At 33.9% G+C, this 18,369-nt stretch overlaps 1 protein-coding gene across 2 annotated transcripts; it reads left to right on the top strand.

The window, feature by feature from the left end:
* Positions 1 to 11,685: 11,685 nt before the first annotated feature.
* On the top strand, positions 11,686 to 18,260 carry LOC107932396 (serine/threonine-protein phosphatase 2A 65 kDa regulatory subunit A beta isoform). 2 transcript variants are annotated; one of them, XM_016864369.2, is made up of 13 exons: positions 11,686 to 11,833; positions 12,198 to 12,631; positions 13,414 to 13,660; positions 14,329 to 14,441; positions 15,009 to 15,088; positions 15,228 to 15,369; positions 15,513 to 15,593; positions 16,004 to 16,108; positions 16,415 to 16,597; positions 17,167 to 17,259; positions 17,553 to 17,692; positions 17,781 to 17,847; positions 17,925 to 18,260. In XM_016864369.2, exons 2-13 carry the CDS (start codon positions 12,239 to 12,241, stop codon positions 18,042 to 18,044), a joined length of 1,764 nt encoding a protein of 587 aa, XP_016719858.1. In that variant the 5' UTR covers positions 11,686 to 11,833; positions 12,198 to 12,238; the 3' UTR covers positions 18,045 to 18,260. The 2 variants fall into 2 exon arrangements, with proteins under 2 accessions (XP_016719858.1, XP_016719859.1); XM_016864370.2 differs by having other exon boundaries at positions 11,713 to 11,833; positions 12,183 to 12,631.
* Positions 18,261 to 18,369: the final 109 nt, after the last annotated feature.

Raw genomic sequence — 18,369 nt, 5'->3', positions numbered from 1 at the left:
GGTTATGAGGCAAAGACGCGACGGGATTGACATCTGCTCTATTTGCATTGGGGGACCTGATTGTCAAGCAACCTCCCGATCAATGTGGTTGTCATGCAACCTCCCGATCAATGTGGTTCATTTGTTTTTACTTCTAACCTAGGTTTTTTTGTCATAACCATCACAACATGCACACTCATTCCTCATATCATCACCTTTAGTTTCAGTTTATTTTACACAACCACCACATCATGCACAATCATTTCCTGCATCAACACATTCAGCACTAGTTTATTTTACACAAGCACCACAATAGGCCCCATCATTCCCTGCATCAACACATTCTCTAGGGATATATTATGTAGGACCGTTACACACCGTACCATATTACATGTTGATCTCGCCAAAAACACCAACGCATCCAGTATCATCTTCAATTCCTACTTTCAATCCGCAATTGGGCCACATAACACCATATAGTGGCCCATTGATAGTGTCGTAAACACCCCCAGCATCGTTGTTCTATCGAGGTGGGTTATGCTTGCAACCGTCGACTTAACCTGAAGGGATCTAAGATGGGCAGCTAGGACACAATCACAGTTAACCATAGAGGAAGGAGACGAAGTCAGCAATCAACTCCGACATGTCAAGGTGAAGTTGAAGTCAATGAGCAGCCGCCAAACCAAATAGTGCGATAGAACCTTAAGCGTGCCTAACGGCCACCTGGTTGTGGTACATATTTGGGATGCCTATGATTACGTTATTCTGTAATTTTGTAAATTTTTTTATATATTTTGTTTTACATATGAAATGTACACTTATTTACATGTACAGAACAAATTTATTAAATTGGTTTGATTTGTATGCAATCAAGTTGTGAGTTTAAAATTTACAATTTTAGTTTAATTTTACAATTCTAATAACTTGAATAATTCGAATAACAAATTTTATATGTAAAAATTATAAAAATTTCAAAAAAATAAAAAAAAAATAAATATAAAGAAAGTTAAAAAATTTAAAAACTTTCTAGAATAATAATTGTAGGGACCTAACTAAGTTAATTAATGAATCAAGTTTATCATACTAATGTATTTTTTTATTTTTCTTTGAAAAAGTTTTCAAATATACGTGCTGTGAAAAATAAAATAAAACAGAATAAACACACAGATTTTTATGTGGAAACCCTTTCGGGAAAAAACCACGGACAGAGAAGAAGAAAATTCACTATGTCGAATTCGAATTTAATACAAGAGGAATAGACTATGCCTATTTATAGGCATGTAAAGCAATATTCTAGTAAGACTGAAACACCTTATTCTAATCAATATCAAATAGATAGAATGTAATAAGGTTTAGAAAACCTTATTCTAAAATAAAATAAAATAAATGTAATTCTATATGGATTCTTTTTTTATTTTATTTTAGTACTATATTTTACTTAAATAAGGATTCGAGTCACTTAATTCTAACAATCTCCACCTTGACACGAATTCTCAATGAACAAGTTCTTCATTGCGAACTCTCAACGAACAAGTTCTCCACCTCTTCCACAAAACCCCTTAAGGGTTTAACTTCAACAATGAACACCAACCAAGTCTAAGCAATGCTCAAACTTGGTTATAGGAAGTGACTTAGTCATCATATCTGCAGGATTTTCATGAGTACTAATTTTGCTCACAACAATATCACCTCGAACAATAATATCATGAACAAAATGATACAGAACATCAATGTGTTTTGTTCTCTCATGAAACATTTGATCTTTTGTAAGAAAGATGGCACTCTGATTGTCACAGAATACTGTGCTGATTTGAAAGTCTTCATTGAGTTCATTAAAGAGTCCCTTCAACCAAATAGCTTCTTTACAAGCCTCAGTAATCGCCATGTACTCAGCTTCAGTGGTAGACAAAGCGACTGTAGTTTGCAAAGTGGCTTTCCAATTAATTGCACAACCTCCGATTGTAAAGACATAACCTGTGAGAGATATTCTTTTATCAAGATCTCCAGCAAGATCAACATCAACATACCCAATGACTCCATCTCTAGTTCTTCCAAACTATAAGCAAACATCAGTAGTACCTCGTAAGTATCTTAGAATCCACTGAACTGCTTTCCAGTGTTCTTTACCCGGATTCGCCATGTATCTGCTAACTACATTGACTGCATATGATAAATCTGGACGTGAACAAACCATAACATACATGAGAGATCCCACTACACTAGAGTATGGAACATGTGACATGTACTCAATCTCATCATCTGATTGTGGAGAAAAAACCAATGAAAGTCTGAAATGGGCTGCTAAAGGAGTACTAACAGGCTTAGCACTCTGCATATCGAACCTGCAAAGAACTTTCTCAATGTACCCCTTCTGACTTAGGTACAATTTACTTGTTTTTCTATCTCTGAGAATCTCCATTCCAAGTATCTTCTTTTCTGGTCCTAAATCCTTCATCTCAAATTCTTTACTTAGTTAGGTTTTGACCTTTCTTATCTCTCATTTATCTTTTGCTGCTATCAACATGTCATCAACATAAAGAAGTAGATACACAAAAGAACCATCACTGTTTTTCTTAAAGTAAACACAACTATCAAAACTACTTCTTTTGAAATCATGAGAAGTCATAAAGGAATCAAACCTCTTGTACCACTGTCTTGGTGATTGTTTCAAACCATAAAAGGACCTTTTCAGCAAGCAAACATAGTCCTCTTTTTCTGAGACTATAAAACCCTCTGGTTGTTGCATGTAAATATCCTCCTCAAGTTCTCCATGCAGAAATACAGTTTTTACATCTAACTGCTCAAGCTCCAAATCATGCATGGCCACAATACCAAGTAAAGCTCGAATCGAACTATGCTTAACAACTGGGGAGAATACATCTATGAAGTCCACTCCTGGAATTTGACTGTAACCCTTTGCAACAAGCCTTACTTTATATCTGGGTTCTTCAACTCCTGGAGTCCCTTCTTTCTTTTTAAACACCTATTTACAACGAACAGCCTTTTTACCTTTAGGAAGTTTCACAAGGTCCCATGTTCTGTTTTTGTGGAGTGATTCCATCTCTTCTTGCATAGCAAACATCCCCTTTTCTGAGTCTTCATAGCTAACCACCTCAGAATAATTAGATGGCTCTTGATTCGCATCTATATCTTCAGCTACATTTAAAGCATAAGTAACTAGATCAGCCTCGGCATACTTCTTTGGAGGTTTAATTTCTCTTCTAGTTCTACTTTTGGCGATAGAGTATTGTGGTGAAGAAGCAACTTTATTCTCAATTTTTGTTTTGGCTTGAGGAGTTAACTCTGTATTAATCTGATGCTCCACCTGCTTTTGATTTTCTTTATTGGAAGATTCTTTAAGATATAAGTTAGGTATCATAGCAGTTTCATCAAAAACAACATCTCTACTAATCACAACTTTTCTATTTTCAGGACACCATAACTTATACCCTTTTACACCAGCTTTATAACCAAGAAAAACGCATTTAATGGATCTCGGTTCTAATTTTCCATTATCAACATGAGCATACACATGACACACAAAGATCTTTAAATTAGAATAATTAGCAAGATTACCAGACCATACCTCTTGTGGAGTCTTTTTCGCAATGGCAACGGATGGAAATCGGTTGATCAAAAAACATGCAGTAGAAGCTGCTTCTGCTCAAAATGACTTTGGTAAGTTGGCATTTGACAACATACATCGAACCTTCTCCATGATCGTTCTGTTCATTCGTTCTGCAACGCCGTTTTGTTGTGGAGTATGACGAACTATCAAGTGTCTCATGATCCCTTCTGACTTGCACAATCTATTAAACTCATCAGAACAGAACTCTAAGCCATTGTCTGTACGGAGGTATTTTATCTGTTTTCCTGTCTATTTTTCAATCATAATTTTTCAAGGCTTAAATGCAGAAAACACATCACTTTTCTGCTTCAGGAAGAACGCCCAAACTTTTCTGGAAAAATCATCAATAAAGGTTGGCATATAATTAGCTCCACCTCTCAAAGACACTCTGGATGGCCCCCACAGATCAAAATGAATATACTCTAACATTCCCTTCTTGTTATGGATTCCTCTAGTGAATCGAACTCTCTTTTGCTTCCCAAAAACACAATGCTCACAAAAATTCAGTTTGCAAATTTCTTGCCCATCAAGAAGTCCTCTTTTGCTCAATTCTGCCATGCCATTCTAACTCATATGCGCTAGGCGCATATGCCAAAGTTTAGTAATATCACCATCTAGCAAGGAAGACGAAGCGACAGCTGCATCACCAGTAACAGTAGAACCCTACAAAACATATAACTTGGCAATCTTTCTCTACCCTTTCATCACAACAAGGGACCCTTTGGAAATCTTTAAAACCCCACTTTCAGCCGTGTATCTGTACCCTTTTGAATCAAGAGTACTCAACGAAATTAAATTTATTTTCAATTCTGGAACATGTCATACGTCACTAAGTGTTCTGACAACTCCATCAAACATCTTAACTTTAATTGTTCCAACATATGCGATTTTACACAAAGCATTATTTCCCATCAAAAAACACATTCAGACACTGTTTCGTAAGTTGTAAACCAATCCCGATTGAGAATCATGTGGAAGGAGCAGCCTGAATCAAGTATCTATTCCTCGCTTACTTTAGAATCATTAACAGAAGCGACTAGAAGTTCACCATCGCTGTAATTTTCTACAACATCAGCTTCACCGGAATTTTCTAGTTGTTTTCCCTTTTGATTCGCAGCCTCCCTTTTAATCTTGTTCTGTAGCTTATAGCACTCAGATTTAATGTGCCCTTTCTTCTTACAGAAGTTACAAGTTTTACCTCTGTTTGAAGACTTCGATCTACCTTTAAATTTACCACGAAGATTCCGTTCCTTTGTCCTACCACGATCATCATCAGCATTCCGATCTTGTCTCCTACGAACAATAAGACCCTCTCTCTGAGAGTCAGGTTTAACCACAAGATGCTTCATCTTACCATACGAGGTTAAAGAATCATAAACCTCATCAACTATGAGAGACTCGCGGCTATATAAAATCGTGTATCTAAAGGTTGAATAAGACGGGGGCAACGAACAAAGTAGAATCAACCCTAGATCTTCCTTCTCATACTGAACCTCCATGGCCTCCAAGTTTGAGAGAATTTCTTTAAACACTGTTAAGTGTTCGTGTACAGACGCACATTCCTCCAAACGATGAGCATAAAGACGCTGCTTCATATGCAACTTGCTTGTTAGAGTTTTCGACATACATATTTGTTCTAGCCTCTTCCATAATACAGCGGCAGTCTTCTCTTTCATCACATCCTGCAGAATTCCGTTGGAAAAATGCAGATGTAATTGTGTTAATGCTTTTCGATCCTTACGCTTCTTCTCTTCATCTGTTAATGTCGAAGGCATCTTATCTATCCCTAGCAGGGCATCCTCCAGATCCATCTGTGCAAGAACTGCTTACATCTTAATTTGTCACAACGCAAATTTGGTGTTGCAATCCAACAGTGAAATTTCATACTTCAAAGACGCCATTACCGTGATCGAGATGAACAACCCGGAAGCTCTGATACCAATTTGTGAAAAATAAAATAAAATAAAATAAAATAAACACACAGATTTTTACGTGGAAACCCTTTCGGGAAAAAACCACGGGAAGAGGAGAAAAAAATTCACTATGTCAAATTCAAATTTAATACAAGAGGAATAGACTATGCCTATTTATAGGCTTGTAAAGCCATATTCTAGTAAGACTGAAACACCTTATTCTAATCAATATCAAATAGATAGAATTTAATAAGGTTTAAGAAACCTTATTCTAAAATAAAATAAAAGAAGTGTAATTCTATATGGATTCTTCTTTTATTTTATTTTACCACTGTATTTTACTTAAATAAGGATTCGAGTCACTTAATTCTAACACGTGCTTTTAAATTTATGTGCTCTAACATAGAGTTAGTTATATAGGCACAAGATTATAATTTGACTCGAACAATTTCACTCAATTTGACTCACTTGAATTTCATTTCACTCAGCTCGATTCAAAAAAATTTTAAATTGAGTTAGGATGATAAAATATGATTCGTCAAATCGATTAACTCAAAATTTTTCACTCAATTCAACTTGATTCAATCAAACACTCACCCCTACTTTACAAGAAAAATTAATGAATAAACGAATAAGTTAATTGTCGAAATAATTTTTTTGAAAACGGGGATCGAGTTTGTATTTTGAAAAGAAAACGAAAATTGGGAGTCGCCACCAATCTTTTTTGTTTAGGTGTATCGTATCACCAAGAAGTTTGGTCATTTTAATAAAACATTTTAGTTTACTAAAATAATGATTTTGGTCTATGAAATTTGAAAAAACGGATTCGGGAGTCGGTTACGTACGAGGAAGGATTAGCACCCTCGTAACGCTCAAAATTGGTACCTAATTGATTAATTAATGTCTTTATGTCGAAAGTTGAAAAGATTTTAAAATAAATTTTAAAATATGATCCCTCTTTATGAATGTTTGGATAACTCGAGGTGGATATTAAGATTCTCTTGTTCTGAAGAAATAAAATATCACATCCAGCACGTAGGACACAACATTTCAAACCTTCGATACCAAAATCATTTCATGATTTACAAAACTCATGCATTGAAGTTTTAAAAAGGATATTCAGTTGTTCGGTCAAACGATAAATCAAAACCCAGCACGTAGGGCACAATTTCTCGAAATTTCCAAACACAAAATATTGCCTTGTTTTTTTAAAATTTAGAAAACATGAGTAAAATTCTAAAGGAATATTCGATTATTTGAACAAACGGGAAATTGCAACCTAGCACGATAGGGCACGATTCCCCGAATTTCCAAACTTCGAACATTGCCTTCATTTTAAAGAATTTTTAAAACATGAGTGAAATTCCAAAGGAATATTCGATAATTTTGAACAAACGAGAAATTTTAACCCAGCACGATAGGGCACGATTCCTCGAATTTCTAAACATCAAACATCGCTTTTGTTTTAAGGTTTAGAAAACGCGGACGAAATTTTAAAGGGAAATTTGATTATTTAAACAAATGAAAGATCGAAACCCAACACATTAGGGCACGATCTATCGAATTGCTAAACACCAAACTTCACCTTTATTTTATAAAGTCGACCCAAAATACATTAATTTGACTTGGAATGAAATAGAATCATGAACTTCGGATCAATACATTGAAAATTACAATGCGACAATTACGAATGAAAGGTGAAATTACAAACATGGAACAATATACATGGATAAAATGCTATACAAATGAGTGACAATAATATGAAAATAAGTGAACGAATTATAGTACACACAATGACAATAATCACTAAACATACATTATTTAAATATTAATAATTGAAGAGAAACGAAATGAACAATACGAACAATTTAAAATAAGCAATAAGACGATTCTAGACGAATAACATGTAGGAAAAAACAAGCTTGAAATAGACACTATGAAAAATAATTTAAAGTAAATAGTATTAAACAATTTAAAATCACTAATATTCCAGATAACAAAATAATATAAATAGAATAACTTAAAATAATAATTCAATAATTTAAGATTGCACATAAAAGCTTAGAATAAATGATATTATAAAAAAAAATTAACATGTAGAAGATGTGTACAAAAGTTTAACATAAATAACACATGAAATTTTTAAAATTAATAGTAGTAGAAAGATTTATAATAAGTAATAAAAAGAATTTAACACAATCATCATATAAAACGATATAACTTAATAACATATAAGAAATTTAAAATAAGTAATATATGTGTATATATACATAATATTTTAAAATACAAAGATGTATATAAAAATTTCAAAATAATACCTATAATAGTTTAAAAGAAATAACATATGTAAGATATTTAAAATTGATAATAATTTAAAATCCATGATATGTTCAAAAAAATAGAAATAATAATAATAGTATTAATAATGTAAATAAATACAAAAAGAAAATATATAATGTAACAAAATCAATATAAAATTAATTAGTTTAATAATATGATGATAACAATAGTAATAATATAATAATAATAAAGTAGAATAAAAGAATAATAATAATGCATTAGTAAGAATAATAATAGTAACTAAAGAATAAAAGTAATAATAATAAAAAATTTAACGTATACATAAGAAATAATAAATAAGTAAATAAACACATACTAAAATATATATGTAATAATGATGTTGGTGCAAAATGTCTAAATATGAGCAATATAAGAAATCTCAAAATAAATAATAAAAGATTTATAATAAACAATGAAAGGAATTTGAAATAGTTAACCTATAGAACAATTAACATATAAAATTTAAAATAGACAATATATATGTAATAGTTTAAAATATAATATATATGTATATATATAAATTCAAAATATATACAATGTAAAGTTTAAAATAAATATTGTATACAAAAGCCTAAAATAAATTATATTTAAAATAATATAACAAAACGATTTAAAGTAAGAGTTTGAGGACTGAATTAAAATCGAAGTAAAACTGCGGGGTGAAAATCGTAAATAATAGAAGCTGCTAGGGACTAAAATAGAGCGCGTGTAAACTAATAGGGATGAAAAATGAAAATAGACCAAACCCCAAAACGAAACGTTTTAACGTGGACCAATTCGAAACAGTGTGCAAAATCCAGGGAGAAATTAAAAGAATAAAAAATATGAATAAGGCCAAATCAAATGCCAATGCAAAAGGGAAGGGTTAATCGCGCAAATAACCCAATAAATGGAAACGCGCGGATCCTCCCCAGGTCGGGTCAACACGCGGGTAAGGGGGGCTGAAACGACGTTGTTTAGACGTCAAAAATCTGGCCCCTAAACGGTGCCGTTTTAAGGTTGTATAAAAGCCCAAATTTTTTTTAAACTTTCATTTCAGTTCTCATTTCTCAAAAAAAAAAACATAAGCTCTCAACTCTCTCAACCCTCTGCCTCTCTCCAGAGTTCGGCCACGGAACCGATCATCGGCCACCACGCCAGGCACTGTACACGGTGGTTGGAAATCGCCAAAAAGGTAAAAAAAATTATCTTTTTTTACTATATTTATATCTAAATATATATACTATTTTTGAGAAAAAAAGCATGTATAAATGTATTCGAAAAGAAAAGAAAAAGAAAAAAAAGGAAAAAAAAAATAACAGTGACCTTTGGTTTTTTAAATCTATTTTAAACTTCTCTTTTTTTTATTGTATTCTCCAAAAAAAACCCCATTACAACAGTTTTTCATGGCTTTATAGCCGAAATACATTATTTCATTCTACTTTTTTTTTCGTACAGTTTGCGTGTTCGTATTGCCTCTGTTCTGCTCTTTTTCTTGTTTCGTTTACAGGTCTTAGACGAAAATGATGGGACGAGGCAAGAATGGTCAGTCCTCGGGCGTTGGATGCGCCAATGAGGCACGTGGGGGAAGCGAAAGATGCGGAGACTGCTGGTACGGCGCACATGGGCAGCAGCACATAGGGACCTAGGGTTTTAGCTTTCCTTTCTGAAAGTTAAGGTTGTGGGCTAAACAGGCTTTAGGGTTTTTTTAGTTTTGGGCGTACAAAATTTGGGCCTTGTATTTTGAAATTTAGATTGTCAATATTTGGACTGTTTATTATATTGGGCCCGGGCCGGGCAAATTTGGGCATTTACATTAATGTTTTCACTGCATGAGTTAGTGTTTTAATTAACTCTTCTACAATTCAATAATTAATATTAACTTTGGCATGTGAGTTTTACACATGTGATTCCTACATTTTCTTCCATCAACTTTATCCCAGGAATCTTGGGTTGTAAGGGCTAAGAAGCAATCAAGTTTTGTGGTTGAAATGACCAAAGAGAAAACGCTCCTTACAGGGGGCGTTTTCATCTGACATGGTAGTGAAAACACTTCCTACAGGATGCATTTTCAAGCCACATGTCTAACATGTTACAGGAAAACGTCCACTGCAAGGAGCGTTTTCTCTCTGGCCATTTCAACCACTCCAGTTTGATTGTATCTGAACGCTATAACCCAGGATTCTCAGGATAATTTTTTTTCCTTTATACCCAACCCTGTCCCTTATATAAATGCCCATTCTTCATCGTCCTACTCATCACATCTCAATCTTCTCTAAATTGTTTTTTTTCTTCTTCTTGCGTGTTGAAAATTTCAGGTTTAAAGATTTATTTCTCTCTTACTTTGAGCGTGATGTAGTTATAGTTTTAAGTTGTGTTTGGGTTCACGGTGATTTCATAGAGCTCGGTAACCTACAAATTTCACATGTTGTACTAGTATAACGCTAGCACCTAAGAGCCGGGAGCGCTTTGCAACTCGAGGTCCAAGTTTACAATAGTTATGCTGTCAATAGATTACACATAAATGGGGTCATAGTTTACGATGCTAATAAAGGAATGACAACGAGTCGTCTCATCAAAAGAGCTCATTTCATAAAACTCAAACATATGTGCGATGAAGGAAAACGCAAGGGCCTTCCAATATAATCGAATTATTCATGTTGTCTATCTCCATCAAAGGTAGTGACCTTGTTAATATAACCTGTTACACCCCAATGCTGTCACAAGTTATAATAATGGGATCATCGCTTTCGGTGATGGTGGATAAGACGCATTACTTGATTGTACTAAAATGCCACTACGTTTTCTTCCTCATATTTATATTTGAGTTTTATAAAGCATCCTCTTCTGATGAGAAACTCGTTGTCATGCCTATATAACCACTGCCAACTACAACCTTATTTATGCTCCATCTTTTGACAGCATAATCTTTGTAAACTTGAAGCCCTAGTTACACTTTCACCCCAGACTGTATAATCATCGTCAACTAGGACCTTGAGTTGCAATGTGATCTTACTTCTTGGGTGATGGCTCCATACTCACATGGTAGATAAAATTTATAGGTCACCTAGTTCCACAACACCACCATAATTTCAAACCTTCTTTAAAATTGTAACCATGTCTATCTCAAACATGGATAAAAATCAATCTACAATTTTCTAATTTCCAACTGCAAGAAATTTTTTTTTTACCTAACTGAAAACGCATCCTAAAGGATTTGTTTTCACACATTTTTCTTTCTCTCTCAAAAAATAACGTAGATCAGTAAATTTTTAGGGTTTTAGCCTAGGTTTTCAATTATTTTTTTCAGCATATTTATAAAAATTAGCCCAAGAAAAGGTTATGTCTACTTTGAATTGAAGTAATTTCTCTTTTGACTTTTTAGACAAAAAGATTCTTTTACATAAAAATAATTGTAGTTAATATTTGATTAAAATATGCTCTAAATCCTTATATTTTTATACCTTTAAAATTTAAATATTCTATTTTTATTTTAAAGAATTTAGTCCTTTTACTATTCAAATTTAAATATACGAGTTCAATTGTTAATAACGTTAAATTTTTTTGTTAAATTTGAGTCCATTACAATGTTATTTTTCAAGTGAATATTTTTTTATTTTAAAATATTATATCAATAAATTTAATAAAATAATTTAATAATACTAATAATTAAACTTCAATATAAAAATAGAATAATTGAATTTCTAAAAATAAAAATAAAAAAATTAAATGTCAAATCAAGGGTAAAGTGGCAAATTATTTTGTGAAGCTTCTAAAGGAAACATTGGGCCATATTCCTCTTCTGTTCGGCTTTAGACGTTTTTGTAAAGAAAGAAAGTTCAGGGCCTAGTAATTAATTAGCCCAAAAAAGTACGGAAATTTTATGAATCTAAATATACCCACTAAAACCATCAAGTTAAGTAGAGACGAAAATCGAAAATATTTCTGTTCTTTTTTTGAGAGAGAGACAGCCGGCGGGAAGGCGTCGAGATCGGTAAGATTAATCACTCCCCACTTCCCATTTCTCATTTTTATCGCTCTTCTCTGACATTTTCAGCTCTCTTTTTTAACAAAAAAAATGTATTGATTATTTTGTTACTAATTTGGAGTTATGTCACCTTCCGATCTTACAGTGCCTGCCATTTTCATTTTCCAAATTTATAGTTCCATTTCCATTTTTAATTTCTACATCCAAAATTTCTTTGAAACTTTGTGGATTTGATTTTTTTTTTGTCTGGGACTGATCTGTTCATCTAATTTTATCTGTTTTAATTACTTGTAAGTATTAATTGAATCATGAGATTTAAGGACAAAAGATTTTATTTTTATTTGAAATGGTCTAGTGTGAACTTTTTCAGATTTAAACTAGTCAGTTGAAGCTGCCAGGCATTGGAACACGATGTCTACGGTTGAAGCACCACTGTATCCAATAGCTGTCCTGATAGATGAGCTAAAAAATGACGATATCCAACTTCGTTTAAACTCGATCCGTAGGCTTTCGACAATTGCACGTGCTCTCGGGGAAGATCGAACCAGGTTGGAATTAATTCCATTTCTCAGTGAAAACAATGATGATGACGATGAGGTGCTTCTTGCAATGGCTGAGGAGCTGGGAGTGTTTGTTCCCTATGTCGGGGGTGTTGAGCATGCCCATGTTTTGCTGACGCCTTTGGAAACCCTTTGCACTGTTGAGGAAACCTGTGTAAGGGTCAAAGCTGTTGAGTCATTATGCAAAATTGGATCTCAGATGAGGGAGAATGATTTGATTGAGCGGTTTACTCCTTTAGTTAAGGTTAGACTTTTCATATCTTGATTTGTTGTTATTTATTTCATTGCTGTATTTTCCTACTGTTTAGTGAGGTTTAGTTTCTGTTTACTATAAAACTCTCAATAAGGATTATTAAGTGCTTAATTTACATTGAAAAAAAAAAAGCTTTTTTGTTGCTTAAGCTGTGTGCCAAGAAACTATTCGGTGTAGGTTTGAAATTGAGTTTCTGATTTAGTTAAGCAAGCTATGGTAACTGGAGACAATGAATTTTGAAACCCTTTCAACTTTCAACTATTTGTGAAACATTTTTTATGTGAAGGACAATGAAAACAATAAAAGAATGGAATTTAAATAATAGTAAAGGTAGCTTGTTTTATTATTAAAAGTTTTCAAAATGGTTCTGTCTAAATGCATTCTCCCTCAAAGTAAAAAGCTGGTCCTTCCATACTGAAAACTTTCACATTGTCGCTTTAAAATATCATTTCCAGTTATAGTTCACTTACATAACCAAACATGCTTAAAACATAAAATCACTTAACTGTTAATACGTAATATTTAACACTTAACAATATCACCGGAGGCCCATCTGCAGCTAATATGGCCATAGTGGATAATAGTGAAAAAGAAAATAAGAAAACAGACTCATTTGATGGACTGGAGTTACTCCCACTTAGACATTACCTGTAATCAAATCCTACATGGATTATGTGTATTTCTTTGAGCCATTCTAGTTTGGCACCATTCTATTTTTTATGCAAACTACTCTTGGCTGCCATCCTTTATGGTTCCAATTTTTAAATTTTCAGAGGCTGGCTGCTGGAGAATGGTTTACAGCTCGAGTTTCAGCCTGTGGGCTGTTTCACATTGCTTATCCAAGTGCCCCTGAGACGTTGAAAACAGAATTACGGTCTATATACGGTCAACTATGTCAAGATGACATGCCCATGGTAAGAAGGTCTGCTGCGTCAAATCTGTGGAAATTTGCTGGAACAGTTGAATCTGCTCACTTGAAGGCTGACATCATGCAAATGTTTGAGGATCTTACGCAAGATGGTAATTTGAATGGTTTAGACATGCTTGGTTGAGGAAAATCTCTGTAGTTTTTAGCTTACATTATTTATCTTTCCACACGTGGATGCTGGTTCTGTGCTTCCTCTACTGCCGCCTGATTTTTGGTGATTGACTTCGTTTCCTTACTGGGGTTTTGTCAAGTATTCTTTAGGCCATCTTGCTCAAAAACAAAATTGATTTTTGTTTTCCATATTGAATGTACTTGACTAGTTTGTTAATTACTTGGTAATAGGCTAGCAGTCTTGCTTGACTTGTTATCAAATGTTGATGCAGGGCTTTCTTTTTTTTCTTTGCATCAAATTATAATAAGTGTGCCATGTAGAATATTGATGGATGTAAACTTAGCAACAAATAAAAGGTTAATCATCCTCCCAAGACTGCTTCAACCTGCAAGCGATTTGTGGGATATGGACATAGGGGAGGAAACCTGATAGCTTTGCAGGCAGGGTCTAGCCTCAGAATCATAGATTTATCATGCTGGAGTGTTGCAATGATAGATTCCTGATAAAACTGATATTATTAGTGTTTTTTAATGGTTATAGTAAAAGCATTAGTAGCTGAACTTGTATATTTATTCATTTAGTTTTTATGTATCTTACATTTATTTTTCATGAGTTCACACAAGAAACTTCTATAAATTTGTGTATCAGATCAAGATACAGTTCGATTATTGGCTGTTGAGGGATGTGCTGCTCTTGGAAAGTTGTTAGAGCCCCAGGATTGTGCTGCACGCATTCTCCCTGTAATTGTTAATTTCTCCCAGGTATATGTGTAGACACTTAATGTGAATTTCACTATTTGTCTCATTTAAATTTAATTTTGTGTGAGTTTTACAAATTTTATTGTCCTTTTCTTTTTATATAATCTTGTGTGCCATGTCTTATGGAAAAGTTAAAACTGTTGATAACCTTATGTTTACTGTTGCCACATGCTTTTGTAGCAGGTTATTTGTATTTCTTCTACTAATAATTTAATAATTCTTTTAATGCTGTATGATCTATTGGGTATCATATTAAAAGTGCATGAAGCTGTGGTTAGATGATATGGAGGTTGACTTTTGGAAGTCAGTCCTCAGGAAGTGACCAGAAGACTTTATTCTGTTGCATGGCAATATTTATAGTGTAGTTATACTGCTGTTTTGATCTATTTTCATGATCTAATAAACTCTTTTAAGCAACCAGAAGGGTATGGGGGTGCAAATGCTATTGAGTTTCCTGAGTTTTCTTTTGCATATAAAAGATTCTGTGATGATTTTAGGAAACTTTATCGTCAAAACAGTTTTGTGGATTCTACGTGCTCTTATATTTGCTCTATTTCTTGTAACTAACAGGATAAATCTTGGCGTGTGCGTTATATGGTTGCAAATCAATTATACGAACTTTGTGAAGCTCTGGGACCAGAGCCTATTAGGTATTTATTTATTGCAGAGCTGCTAATAAAATATACTATGTGATATAGATGGAATTTTGCCCCTGTACCATTATCAGTCCTGCTAACCTAAGGTGGAGTTTTTTTGGTGACTTCTTATACATGTCGATTGTGTTTTCAGGACTGATTTGCTTCCTGCATATGTGCGGTTACTTCGTGATAATGAGGCTGAAGTTCGCATTGCAGCTGCAGGAAAAGTAACTAAATTTTGTCAAATTTTGAGTCCAGAACTTGCAATCCAACACATTCTTCCATGTGTTAAGGTACATACAGTTATAATAAGAAGCTTCCGATCCTCTATGGAAATATCTTATTGGAGAATAAGTGCTCTGTGTTTCATGTTATGTTAAATACATTGGCCATCTTCTCATTTCAATGCATTGCAATTTACAAATACCTTTTACAGGAACTGTCATTGGATTCCTCCCAGCATGTCCGCGCTGCTTTGGCTTCAGTTGTGATGGGAATGGCTCCTGTCCTTGGGAAGGTAAGAGCATAGAGTAATTCCTTGATGAGGAAGTATCATAGACCGTAAGGGTTTTTTATGCTGGTAATGTATTATAGAGTAATTCCTCAATAAGGAAGATCGTAGAAATTAAGGTTTTTTAACGCTGATAATGTATTATAGAGTAATTCCTCGATAAGGAAGTATCATAGAAAGTAAGTTTTTTTTTTTTTTGGCTGGTAATTTATGACTAGTAAATACAAGCTAGAAATGATTGATTTTACCAATGTAAATTTCTCCTAGCAATTGAGTTTGGATATAATGTCTTTTTATTTGTATTCTTTACTTGTGGTTGTCTTAAATAGATTTCTCAATGTTGTGCTGGATGCATCAAGATTCTGGATTAAATTGCTTTTATGGGTTTATTGAACTCCATTTCATGGTCCTTGCAGGATGCAACAATCGAGCAGCTTCTTCCAATATTTCTCTCCCTTTTGAAGGATGAATTCCCTGATGTGCGGCTCAACGTAATCAGCAAACTTGATCAAGTGAATCAGGTTAGCTGCAACTTAAAGCTTCAGTGCTGTTTTCTGTCTGTGCTGATCTGCTTATCTTTTGCTACCTCAATTGCTTTGCTTTTGCTTGAAATTTCAATTTTTATTAACCATATAAACCAGTTGAAGCTGAATGGCAGGAGGTTCTCAGGAGTGGTTACTAATAATGAATAGATTCAAGTTTTAATACAACTCTCTATTTACTAGTGTACATGCTTTTAGTGCATCCTAGGTGTAACCTTTATGATTGAAAGTAACTGCATTCTCTCAAGCAGCTTTCAGGTTTTCTAAATTAACTCTTACTGGCAGGTTATTGGGATTGATCTATTGTCCCAATCCTTACTACCAGCCATTGTTGAGCTCGCTGAGGATAGGCATTGGAGGGTTCGACTTGCAATAATTGAGTATATACCATTATTGGCAAATCAGTTAGGGGTTGGGTTTTTTGATGATAAACTTGGTGGCCTTTGCATGCAATGGTTGCAGGATAAGGTTTGTGTCTTTCTCCTATCTTGCATGGAACGCATGTTATTAGTCATTGCCCAAAAATGTTTTCTTTGCATGTTGCCATATTTCTGTACTCTTTATCTTTCTCTTATAGTTTTTCACATTTTCTAGTTATTTCCTTAAAACCTTTCTGTATATCTAATATTTCTTTCATGAGTAGACTTATAGTTTTGGGGAACTATGCATTGAATAAAGATCCAGGACGAGATTCTCTAGTTATATTACTTTTGATGGCTTTAAGACAGGAAAGGAAAATTTCAAATAATTGAATATATTGTTGACTTTCTCATGAAATATTCTTTCCTTTCCAAGTTTTGTTTAGTTTGAAAAAGCACAATTTCCAAGAAAATGGTTATATAACCAGCATTTCAAGTCTTGTGGTAAATTGGAAGAGGAACATATTTAAGGGCAGCTAGGAGGGAGTAACATACAAACTGAGAACTCTATTTAATATGTGAATGCTTTTCTCATTGGGTTGTTAATTATTATACCCTGATTCCAAACAATGGTATGATTTCTATCTTAAGCACTATTGTGCATTGTAATTATTACAGGTTTACTCTATTCGAGATGCAGCTGCTAAAAATTTAAAGCGTCTTGCTGAAGAATTCGGCCCAGATTGGGCGATGCAGCATATTATTCCACAGGTCTGTCCAATAATATTGACAATTGATCTTCTTCACCCAAAAAGCAAGAAGTAAAAGCAAAAAAGTCATGTTTACTTTTACTACTGAAAGCAAATAAGAAGTGTAATCTGAAATTTAAACTGATGTCTGTCCTAGTCCTTCAGTCTGTGCTCTGTTTTATTAGCATCCTTATGGCCAAAAAATAAAATTTTATGCAGAATGGTTTCATGAAAGCTGCCCTGCTAATCTGCACCTTTTCTCATTGGGTTTGACAGTTTTGTTTAATGTGAAAGTTGGGGGTGTTATCTGATCAGGTACTAGAGATAGCTAATGATTCACACTATCTTCATCGGATGACCCTTCTTCGTGCCATTTCTCTCCTTGGTCCTGTTATGGGCTCAGAAATAACATGTTCTAAACTGTTGCCAGTTGTTGTCAATGCATCAAAAGACAGGTTGGTTAGCAAAAAGTTGATAATGAAGGTGTATTATGTATATAGTATTCCCCAATTAGTGATGTCTTTAACTGTTTGCTCTCTGCAGGGTTCCCAATATTAAGTTTAATGTTGCGAAGGTTTTGCAGTCTCTGATTTCAGTAGTTGATCAGTCTGTAAGTATTCCAATTTTTTATTTCGATTGCTTTTGGCTCTGCCTTCTTGATAATTTTGTAATGAATTGTTGCAATAGGTGGTGGAGAAGACGATACGTCCATGCTTGGTAGAGCTGAGTGAGGACCCAGATGTTGATGTCCGTTATTTTGCAGTCCAAGGACTTCAGTCAATCGATCAGGTCACCATGTCAAGCTAGGCCAGACCACTTTATTGGAGGCGTTTTTATTTATTTATTTTTGTTCATAAACAAGCAATCCTATTGTTGTAAAAGGGATTGGGCTGAAAAAATGGCTACTAGCCCATGGTCATGGGAAATGAAGAAACCAGAGAATCCCAAAAAATATTTCAAAGGGGGGTTGGTTGATCAACTTTACGTACCAAATAGGCAAATATTCATATTTTTATGGTTTAACCACTCGACTGATACGGTATCCGTCATAGCAGTCAAGTCAAGAAGTTGTTATTTGATACCCTTAATTATTGTTTTCCTCTTAATTCAGACGGTTTTCTTTTTAAAAATA

The sequence above is a fragment of the Gossypium hirsutum genome, chromosome A13, assembly GCF_007990345.1.
Source record: "Gossypium hirsutum isolate 1008001.06 chromosome A13, Gossypium_hirsutum_v2.1, whole genome shotgun sequence".
NCBI lineage: Eukaryota > Viridiplantae > Streptophyta > Magnoliopsida > Malvales > Malvaceae > Gossypium > Gossypium hirsutum.
The sequence above is the reverse complement of the archived record's forward strand: the minus strand, read 5'-3'. Positions and strand labels throughout refer to the sequence as shown.

Bases quoted from the DNA above. Each gene is read 5' to 3' on its own strand.
- LOC107932396 (XM_016864369.2), top strand. From the start codon at position 12,239: ATGTCTACGGTTGAAGCACCACTGTATCCAATAGCTGTCCTGATAGAT. The intron at 14,442-15,008 runs GTATATGTGTAG...TGTAACTAACAG, and splicing joins TAATTGTTAATTTCTCCCAG to GATAAATCTTGGCGTGTGCG. The intron at 16,109-16,414 runs GTTAGCTGCAAC...TCTTACTGGCAG, and splicing joins AACTTGATCAAGTGAATCAG to GTTATTGGGATTGATCTATT.